At 27.6% G+C, this 12107-nt stretch overlaps 1 protein-coding gene across 1 annotated transcript in view; it reads right to left on the bottom strand.

Annotated features, from left to right (window-relative positions):
• The window catches only part of LOC129984167 (probable chitinase 10), a 42336-nt gene extending 34311 nt beyond the window's left edge, over positions 1 to 8025 (bottom strand). The window contains exon 1 of the mRNA XM_056093970.1: positions 7882 to 8025. Within this exon, the coding sequence (XP_055949945.1) occupies positions 7882 to 7948 (67 nt within the window). The 5' untranslated portion in view covers positions 7949 to 8025. The remainder of the gene's footprint in view (positions 1 to 7881) is intronic.
• Between the last annotated feature and the right edge of the window lie 4082 nt (positions 8026 to 12107).

The raw sequence follows: 12107 nt of genomic DNA, 5'->3' as shown, positions 1-12107 counted from the left end.
ATATTTTTTGGAATGTATTGTGAAATTTCGAAGCAAACACTTGAAAGCATTTCTTTCGGCTCTATTTAGAAGAAAAATCCAGACTAAACTTGACATTTTGAAAGAAATTCTTTTATCTTTCGGGAAGTTGAATTCACTGATCTGACAAAAGAATGAATACGTAAGTGTGAATTAAGGGAAATTTATAGCTTCCCCTTCAAGCCAGAAATCTGAGAAGGAAGGTCGAAAGGAGTTTGATTTATTCGATACACTTCTTGATATGGATTTACAAAATGAACGCAAATGCAAAAGGTAAAAGTGTACACGGATTTTTCTTCATGAATTAGACATGGCGTTCTTTAAAGCTGTGCAAGCAGAAACATTCGAGCAAATATAAAGGATATCCCAAAATTAACGCAAGATTTGAATTGCTCCATTCGTGTAGTAAAGTGTTGGCAACCCTACAAAAAAAAACCCATTTGATAGCTGACAGTTTAGTAAAAATGGAGCGTTACACGGTAGAACAACGTGTTTTCATTGCTGAACAATATTTCAAAAATAATGAAAGTCTGGCGGTCACAGTTGCAAAATTGAGAATTAGCCCACCTCGATCGAGTGATTTAACACCATTGGATTTCTTTTTATACGGTTATCTGAAGTCAGAAGTCTTTGCCAACACGCCTACAAGCACGCGTGCATTAAAGAAGGAAATTCAAAGTTACATCAACTAAATTCTGCCATAGTCATGCAAAAATGGTCATGGAAAATTTCGGCAAAAGAGTGCCTAAGCACCAAGCCGTGGAGGTCATTTGTCCTATGTGTTATTCCATGCATAATCCTATTCTGTGTACTTTACAATTCAATAAAAATATGACAATTCAAAGAAGAAAAACGTTGTGTTTTACTTAATTCAAATCTTGGCGTTAACACGTTGTTCTATTGTGTAATACTTCATTTTTACTAACCCTAAAGTATCAGCTGTCGAATTGTTTTTTTTAATAGGATTGTTAACACTTTACTGTAATAATGGTGGCGAATTCAAATATTGACGTTAATTTTGGGAAACTCTTTACTTAGAAACAAATGGTTATTTTAAGGAAATAGTACTTTTATGTAGAAAGGTAATTTTTGGTAATGGCTTAACTACAAAGAAAAATTTTATATAATGAACAATTAATCTGGATTTTCCAAGTATTTATTAAAACATTAAGCACTAGCTTTAAAGTGACTGCCAAAATAGCCTAATAATTCAATTAAAATTATAAGTTTGGCATTACTAATTATGAAAAACTTCTGTATTCGAATTTAATAAATATTTCACTTAATAGTATAATTTATTTGTTGTACATTTTAAAGTCTAGAAGAATATCTTTGATAATTGTTTTGTAATTCAAAAAGTTGATGGAACCGTTTTCAAACATTTGTTTTTATTTAAATGCTATTAAATAATTTTTAAAATAAAATATGGTAATGGATCGAATTAAGATCCATGTCATTCATGAATTACTATTTAATTTACTAACCAGACCCAAATAAATTATAATCTCAAATGAAGAAAAGATAAAACTTAGTTGTTCAGTTCTGGAGAAATGTGAACAGTTAAGTAGAAGTCGGAGTAAAAGATGAGAGGCCTGATACTACTTTATAAAATATCAGTGTATAAATACTAGTTTTTAAAGACAGAAATTTTGGGACGAATTAAAACTAATATCATGTCCCAAATGTTATTTACCGTCCCTAAACCATGATGACAGCTGGGAGAAGAATTATTAAATATGCCGCAGATTCCATTTTTTTATACGCCCCAGGATATTAATGTTATTTAATACATCGTGTAAATAATATTTAAAATTTGTGTTAATTTTGTAGGAATTATAATTAATAATTATGTACAATTAATATTAGTTTAATTTATTTATGGTAATTTATTTTTAAGTTATTTATAATTCATAGATATATCCACCTCCGCTCGTTTTTATATTCCTTTGGACCAAGAAAGAAAAGTATTACGTCTTTTAAATTTGCAGATCCAAAAAGCTTTTTGTTGCAGACCTAAACCAAAACGCAAAGATCTATTGCAGATTCAAAAAAGCTTTTCTGAATAAGATTCCTTAATATAAAAAATTCTTATATGGTGCTGATTTTCTTTTAAGAATTTTTACCAGTTTCTATACATTTCGAGTTCATATTATTTTGTAACTCAATTTTCCCACTGATAATAATTTTTTTTAACAATTTATTTTTCGTATTTTACATTAAACGTAACCTGAAGTAATAAATGCTAGTTACTAATAAACCAAAAGATCCGGTTCCTAAAATTGTACTTTAAGAATTTCTGAAACAGTAATCTCTTGTTGCTCAAATTTTCTTTTAAATTAAAAAAAAAAAATAGCAATAATAAATTACACCTTAAATAATTTGTTTATATTAGTATTAATTTATAATTATGTGTACAACACTTATACTTTTTTTCATTTTTTTAACTCACATGAATATATTATAACAGAACAGCCCTACACATTTCAAGTATCATCTCAACCAGAAACTTTTAGCATAAAAAAAAAATTTTTTGTTTGCCAGCATGACACTTTCCAATGTGAATAACTTCATTTGTTTTTCATGGTAAAAGAAGATGAAAACAATAGTAGTAATGTATTTAAGTTCAGAAAAGTTCACTACATTCCAAAAGAGAGGTATTTATTGATCATGTGTATTAAAGACGCTAAACGTTTGAGAAAAATAATTCATACTGAATACATTACCATGAATCATCACATAGCGTTCAATTCAATTGAACGTTAAGTAATGTTTTTCATGCTCTTTTAAACAGAATATTAAAATCATCAGATTCAATCAGGGAATCAAAGTCCAAATTTTGATGAATATTGATGATTTAGACCTCTTTGAGTCCGATAAAAAACAAATTTAAGGAAATATATCTGAGTATGAGTGTGTTTGCCCACGCATATAAGGAAATGGTAATTCAAAAATGCAACTAACAATACGTAGTGAATTTGATATGCGATTCTTGCACTAATTGTAGATTTTCATAAAATTTGATTAAATCCGTCATTAATAAATAATTTTAAAACAGTGTTTCATTTACTTAAACAATAGATGATTTTTTTTACTTTACTTTCAAAATAGACAAATGAGGCCATATTTATAGATTTTTTAGAATAAAATTCGCCATTCATATTCAATTCTATACGTTTTTTGCATACTGTAGTGATTGTTTTTCCGTGTCACTTATTGTAGAGAAAATATAATTATTTGGGTACAAGTTGTGTGGCTTGAATTATAACATTTATTTTTCATCATAATGCAAAGTAAACGTTAACATTTTTATAAATATTAAAATGGTTATGAAAAAAAAAATATTTTTCTGATTTTAAAATGGTTTAAAAATCTTTTTGTTTCTCAGATAATTGTGTCCTCTTTTATCGCCAGAATCGTCAAAGTTTCGAATTAAAAAAATCAATAGCCATTTATAGACTTGGAAAAATAACTTTTCTTATGATATTTACAAGATTCTTATCGGTGCCAAACAAGAACATTTTCTTAAATGAAACATGGGAGAGATTATTCCTAAGTTATACACCATAATTAAGACTTCTTCTGAAAATATAACAGAAATCAAAAGGAAAAAAAAAATTACGATTTTTTAAAACAATTTTACAGCTCTTTTTTCAGGCTCAATACGAACCTGTACATCTAAATACCGATATTTTTCGTAGTTTAATTTAAATTATAATTGAAGGAATTGAAGAACAGAACAAGAAATTATTTAATAACTCTTTTCTCTCAGTAGTATACCATTTTCTGAATTTAGTCAATTAAAGATTCTAAAAGAATAAGATGAGATTTGTTTTACAGTTAATCAAAAGCGATCATCAGGATGCAACTACTTTAGTTCAATTTATAGTAAATATTTGATACTTTATTATTTCACTAAAATATTAATAGTTAATATTAAAATGCAAGTATTTAAGAATTTAGCATTCGTGTACATGAAATCTGTGATAATGAATGGGTACTTTAGAAACAAATTTAGCTATTTCAGTCAATCTGTTTCTAATATATATTCTAGATTCCAAGAACATAATTCTAACTGGACACAATATAAAGCTATATAGAATAACAAATAGACTTTTCTCAGTGAAAAACGGTATATAAACAGTAAAATATTATATTATAGTTAAATAATTCTTCCGTTAAGAACTTTGTCTTAACTTATTAAGAACTTATCGTTATTGTTCTGAATACGAACAGTATATATTACTTAGGATACAGAAAAAATGTTTAATTTCTTGTTAAATTCATATTATATCAGTAGATACATTATGCAGTTATTATATAAGGAGGCTATTTAAAGTAGATACGAAAAAATTATATAACGGCCATTTTTATTTAAAAAAAGAACGTAACATATTAATGTTAATATTAAAAAGAATTCTTAAAGAAAATGAGATTTATGTGTCTAGTTCAAAAATGCCGTTGAAAATTTAGATACAATATCAATCGCATTAAATATTTTAATCGATTTTTTAGAAGAAATTAAACAATAACCAGAAGGAATGGTCTGCCAAAAACTTTCTCGCATACTGCATAACAAAGGTGTTATCCGCCACCTCGTAAGATTATGGAATTTGTACAAGACCGTGGCGGCTTCGAGTGCACAGATTTATATTTTCTGGGACCCACACATGAAAAGAGTATAGTTAAGAAAACCGGCACTTGCATTTTAAGTGAGTACAAGCTGGCATTGGTGGAAAATAATAAAGAGAGTATAGTAAAGAAAACCGGCACTTGCATTTTAAGTGAGTACAAGCTTGCATTGGTGGAAAATAATAATGAGAGTATAGTAAAGAAAACCGACACTTGCATTTTAAGTGAGTACAAGCTGGCATTGGTGGAAAATAATAAAGAGAGTATAGTAAAGAAAACCGACACTTGCATTTTAAGTGAGTACAAGCTTGCATTGGTGGAAAATAATAATGAGAGTATAGTAAAGAAAACCGACACTTGCATTTTAAGTGAGTACAAGCTGGCATTGGTGGAAAATAATAAAGAGAGTATAGTAAAGAAAACCGACACTTGCATTTTAAGTGAGTACAAGCTTGCATTGGTGGAAAATAATAAAGAGAGTATAGTAAAGAAAACCGACACTTGCATTTTAAGTGAGTACAAGCTTGCATTGGTGGAAAATAATAATGAGAGTATAGTAAAGAAAACCGGCACTTGCATTTTAAGTGAGTACAAGCTGGCATTGGTGGAAAATAATAATGAAATCTGCATGTTAGAGGGAACTTAGCATATGATCTTTGGCGATTAATCATTGACATTCGTTTGATAGACAAATACCAGAAAATCGAATATGTATTTTGTTCATCTTTTTGCAATAGAGTGAAATTAAAATTTGTCATAGAATTACAATTGTAGTCATAACATCACATACCAAATTTCATTTATTTACATCATTGAGTTTTTGAGTCATCCTGCTTATATATATATACGTATATATATGCGAAAGTACAGACCAAAAAAAAGAGCAACCACTTGGCAAATTTGTTTTAAAATTCAATAAATATCTACACTTTAGATGCTAAATGAGAACCAAATTTCATTTTTTAAGTTGATATGTTTTTTGATTATCGCATTCACATGATCGCAGAAGTACAGATCCACAGGTGGTCAATCTCTTGACTCATTGTGATTCAGAATTTATTAAAGACTACATTTTAGATGTTAAGTATGTGTATGAAATCTTATCTATCTAACACTTCACATTGTATAGCTTTCGCGGTTACTTGTGCTCGTACAGCAAGGCGGATAGACTTTCATTTAATAGATTTCGCTTACAATTTGACAGAAATCTACAAATTTGATGTAAAAATCATATACCAAATTCCATTCTTCTAACTCAAAGCTGCATTTTATCAGGCAGACATAATTGCAAAAATGCGATTTTTAGTCTCAAGGAGGTCTGAAACTTGTATTCGGGAAAGCAAACAAAAATTATCATAATTTGAAAAAGCGAATTAATTAATTTAATCAGGTAATAAAGATTCATTGAAATAAGAATCCAAATGATTTTTTAACATTGTTTAAGAAACTAGCTTTAAATGCTTCGAAACACGTATTAAATCTTTAATAACATTTTAGAAGAATAAGTCTATATTAGAATTTAGAAATGAAATACATAAAATATATTTGAAATTTGGTTCTAAAAGTATTCAAAACTTCATACAAATGAAGTTAAAAATTTCTGCATATTAGAAATTGAATGTACGCACTTTTTTAGTCTATTTAATATTTAAAATTTTTAATATATTCTGTGTGAGTTAGCGCTCAACAGGTATGACTGTTTGACATGTAACGATCAAATTCGGCACATATATGCCTTAGAAAGTGAGAATCAATCATTTTTTTTAAATTTTAATAAATTAAAAATTAAGTTGAAATTTGACTTTTTCTGCTATAACTTCCGATTATATAATTGAACAAAAATAAATTTTATAGCGTTTCTAAATTTAAAAAAAATTATCTTCTTAATGATACTAATTTAGTGCTCGTGAAAATTTGTTCTGAATTTTTGCAACTTTTTAAACATAATTGTTTGCCTGATTTCCAACAATAGATTAGATTTTGATCTAAAATTCAACCCGTTTTTTCTGTTTCATCAAATACATTTTATGAATTTTCTTACTTTGTTGAAAACTGAAAAAAAAAAGATTTTATTTAATATTTGTGTAGTTTAAGAAGCAGATAAAAAATAATGAAGATACAATTCCGTGAAATTTAGAAAATAGATGAGTTGTCATTTACGTTTTTAATATTGCTATTATATCATGGGAAGGATCTCCATTAGAAAGGTACAATAAGCAGAAGACAATTAAATAAAAGGGCTTTAATAACTGATTATGTGCCGGAATTATGAACAAGAAATTATATCTATATGTTTCAAATAAAGTTAAATATAAAAAGGTACTCTCGGCGAACAGCTAGACGCCAAAGGCGACTAGATTTCCTTCATCAGTATGCAAAGGACTAAGTACTGTCACGAGACTTTACATTAACAAGGATTGTACACCCGTAATATTTAAATAAACGTTTTGAATATTTAATATTTTATTTTAGTAAATTTACTTTAAATTGGTATATAAAACATTTTTGTGCAATAATTATTTCAGAAATTGCAGATTGACTGGTCTCCATTGGAAAGGTCCATATACACAAAATATAAAGAATAAGAAAGAAATTAAAATATATTTTTTTAAACATCTGACAATTTGAAGGAATCATAGACATGAAGTTATATCTAACGATTTAATTGAAATTAAATATAACAAATATCCTCGACGAACTAACTGGTCGCTATAGTCGACTAGATCTCCCTCATCGGTTGGAAACATTTTGACAGTAACATTACCTTAAGAAGAACGATATAAAAATGAAAAAAAATGAACGATGTATCTTATAATATTTAAATCAAAGTTTTTGAAAAGATAAGTTTTACTCTTTAAGCTGGCATAAAGAATATTTTTTTGCAAAAATTGTTTCAGAATTTGCTGGATAAAAATAAAAGTAAAGAACTAAAGTTTGACATAATTTTTTTATTATTTAACTAGATTTTTTATGAAATAATTAATTAAAAATAATAAATTGCAGAAATATCACCGTTACTTAGAAATGGACCCCAGAATGGCATGCGCAAATTTCATGTTGTAAAGTATAAATGAAGTAAAAATATTTTGTTGAGGAAATATTTAAGGCATTAATTATTCGCAAAATATTTAATTTTTACAAACAATATAATAGCCAATCAACTGGTTGCTGAAGGCACCAAGTAATAAATAAACTTCACAGATTTCAAGCATGATATTATGAATATCACCTTACCTTCAATAGTAACGAAGTGTAAAATCGCAAATATTAATACGATCATTAATGAACTGGTAAACTCCATTATGGGAAACTGTAGTTCTTCAAGTTCGCAGTTGTCAAACAGAAATATCCCGCGGAGTGGTGTGCTTCCACGCAAAGCCCTGCTACGATTCACGAAAGTAGTGTAAATGAGTGAATGGCGTCAAAACTTAAATGGAAAAGGGCTTAAGACCGAGATTGTGACGTCACGCATGCGAACAGGTGAGTGCATTGAATCTGATTACGAATAAGAAGGCATAAAAGAGTATTTATGCGCGTAAGCATTACCATACACACGGTTCCCATGAAATAAAAGAGGATGACAGTTTCATTTGAAGTCGTAAAGTTGATTCCCTCGTAATACAAGAATAAATATAACAAATTTGCTATAAAAAAATTAAGACTATTTCAGGTGACGCAATCATTTTTTGTTTTCGTCGAGTCTCTCATTTCATGGTAAGGTATTCATATAAATTTATTTTGGAAGTTTTTTTTTTTTTTCAGAAGTTATTCCGAATCATTAACAACAATTTATTATATTGTTTCAAGAAAATTTTGTACAAAAAAAATGTGGATTGACCTAAATATACTAAAAAAATGTGCTAAACATACTAAATTGTTATGAGCTCACTTTAAATGGATATTTGTATATTGTGTTTTAAAGTTAAACTCACTTTTTCATCATAAAATGAGAGAAGTGACGTATGAAAATTACTTGAATATGTAAAAAGATTGCAAATTTCTGCTCTTAATGAGGTTTGATAAATATACATCAAAACAATAAATGTTTAAAATAGTGAATATTCTTGTGTGCGTTTAGTTGAAAAGAATAGAATGTATGCGCATACAGGAGTAATGAAAAAATGTATATTTTGAAAAACTGATTATAGCTATTATTAGTAACTGCTTATAGGAAAATTATTTTTAAAAATGTTTAATGATTTTCTTTTGTGAAATTTATAAAAAATTGAAGTGTGCTAAATGGTTACATTATGTATTTCACAATATTCCCCAGACATAAATCACATTGTAAAAATTCTGCCATAAAATTACATTGGGAACAGAATCAAATATGCATTTTGATTCTCCTTCTCCAAATCTTTTAAATTTGATACATCTACGATTTTTCTATTGAGATCTTTCACCAAATTTCTTTTATTTGGTTTGTTTTTTAATTATCTTGTTTTTATGCAGACGGACAGACAATCAAGGAATCTTGATCCGTTGATGGAATTTGTCAAAAATTAGAGACCAAGCAACAAAGAAATTTCATGGTAAGGGTCAAGTTTTAAAATCCATCCATCTAACTTATTGCGGTTTCGAGTTAGCGCATTTACTTGCGCACAAATATTCAGTGCGAAGACAGTCCTTTTATGAATTTAGTCCATTATTTGGTACATATCAACAATTCTAGAAATAAAACTTCGTACAAAATTTTATTTATCTAGTTCGTTATTTTTTAATTAAATATATTCACAAATGTGAATAGATTAAATCATATTTATGAATGCTCTATTTGCTGGACGTTCACAAAAATTTAATGGAATCCTATGATTTTGTTGAGAATCTCATTGGCAGTTTCTCTGCTTAGTTTGAGTCGTTTTTTAGTTATTGTGTTCAAAGACATATTAGCAGAAACATGTGACTGGAAAAAGGCAGTTTTTTCAGATTTAGTAATATTTATCAAAATCTAAAATAGTTGTATTAAATAGGTGTTAAAAATTTGTTAAATACTTTGTGTAGAAATTAAATAAACTTTTATGCAGACTTCCTCAGAAAAATATTTTTGACTTCAAATTTTGAGAGTTATTAATTCATATTATTTTAAAATCCTGTTCCCTGTCCTATACAATTCTATGATAAAAAATAACTGTAGTTTTTAAAAATGCACGAACTGAAATTTTTTTGCCATTACTTGATTCTGAAGTAAAGCCTTAATTGTAAGTACAATAACGTATTGAAAATTTTATTAAAAGCATACTTTATAATGAAACTGCTCGAATGGATCACCTTTTAAATATATGCATATGTCTTAGGACGGGTAGGAGTAGTCAGCTATGAATACTCAACATGGAAAATGAACAAAATATTCATATCCAAATCATCAATAATGGGGGGAAAACCCATGATGAAATATTATTAGTAATAATAAAAATGATTTCCATTTCACTTCAATAATAAAATATATTATTTTGAAATACGCTTACATTTAAAACAAATTGGCTTAAAATAAAAATTGAAATAACCCAGCAAAATAATAGGTATCACCAAAAAGATAATTTTTTAAATTTCATGATTTAAAAAAAACCATTTTTGTGCTGTAATATTTTCGAAAGTAGTAGAGAAAAACTCCGAAATTTCGTTTAATAATTAATTAATGAAATTTAAAAAGTCTCGCCAAATGCACATTTTCATTCTTATTTCTAGTATATATGTACAAAGTTCGATAATTCAAAGTCAAACATTCTAGACTGTAGAGCCACAACATGTACACACACACACACACACATTCATCTTTATTATTAATACAAATTTACAAATCAAGTATGTTTGAGCATTGCAAACATTAAAATATCGTATCTAAAGTTCTGGAAAAGGGCCGAATAGTTTTAGATATTTTCAGAATTATTCCTATGCATTTAATCGCTTGTGTATGAATTGGACGCATGATAGGACAAGATGAAGGAAACGAAAAGTGTGAAAATTGATTTGTGACACTTAGCCGAAATTCTGAATTTATATATCAAATCTCGGTCTAAATCGGACAAAGTAAATAAGTACTCTTTCTGAACATATGTTAATAATCTCTTAATGCAAGAAAATTTGTCGGCAAAAAAATTGGTATATTAACAAAGTGTTTACTTTATTCTTTATCATTGTTTGCCATTGTTTGAATGAATATTTAAATTTATTTAATTAACTTTCTCACTAAACTTATAAAGAAATGTTGTGTTTAAATTATTGCGTTTTCGGTTATTTAAAACCAATACTTTTTTAATTATCTTGTTCAATTTAATAATACTAAATTAAAATTAAAATGCGAGCTAACATTTTTTTTTTTTTTAGCTTTTCAACCTCTCATTCTCCTTATATTTCTACTTTTGCTTTCTGTATAATTTTAGAAATGCTCATTTATATTCGCTTTTTTAAGATTTCGTAAAGGTAATGATGGTAATCGAATCCACTTTATATTTCGATAATTTTCTTTTACTTTAAGAGAAAAGAAAAGAAGTGTTAAAAATAATACCTCTTATTCTTAGTCTTCTCTAGGATTATACTGAAATATCTCTAATTCAAATGCTACAGGTTAATTCTCGATATTGCAAATACGTTTCGCACGATATAATTACGAAATACGTACATGTTTTTATCTATTCTGGATATTAGCTGTTTTATTCTAATTTTATCGTTTTATTTTATATCAACGTTTGCTTTACTTCACTTGATTTAAAATTCATTTTATTTTATTCTCCGAAATAAACCTCAATAAGTACTCATCAATGGGAAATTTTAATAATTAAAAAGTTAATATATTTTAAACAATTTAAAAAAAATTAAAAAAATTAATAATCAATGTAGGACTAATCCTAATCTGCATCTTCAATAAAAATAGAAAGGAAAATTTTAATATTCTATCTTTTCTAAGTTTATCATATTTTCTGAATTTACAACCCAGAATTTTCTATAATGTTATGAGCAGAAGCGTATTGTTAACTTATGCCTGGCAGCTAATAACCAGACTAAACTACTGATTCGGAACGTATTTGTATTTTAAAATATACTTAAACCTCTCTCTGTCTATAGTTATTTTTATCTATATCTATATATATCAATCTGCCTCTCTCTCTCTCTCTCTCTGTGTGTGTGTGTGTGTGTGTGTGTGTGTGTGTGTGCGTGTGTGCGTGCGTGCGTGCGTGCGGTGTGATTATGAGATTAATGTGTATTCTAATGAAGTTTAAAAATATTTTATCATGAAATTTTTAGAAAAAATATTATTTAAACATGAAATAAATATTTACTATTATTAAATTAATATTAGTAGTAAAATATTAGTAATAAGTAATTAAAAATACTAAAAATGTCATGTTTATTTACTTAGACGGTCAAAATCACTAGTGAGAATTTGAATGAACAAAAGTTATGACAATAATATGGATGGCGCAAAGAATCTCATAGATTGCAGATTAAGTGTCAGAATAAAG

The sequence above is a fragment of the Argiope bruennichi genome, chromosome 9 (assembly GCF_947563725.1).
Source record: "Argiope bruennichi chromosome 9, qqArgBrue1.1, whole genome shotgun sequence".
In the NCBI taxonomy this organism is placed as follows: Eukaryota; Metazoa; Arthropoda; class Arachnida; order Araneae; family Araneidae; genus Argiope; species Argiope bruennichi.
The sequence above is the reverse complement of the archived record's forward strand: the minus strand, read 5'-3'. Positions and strand labels throughout refer to the sequence as shown.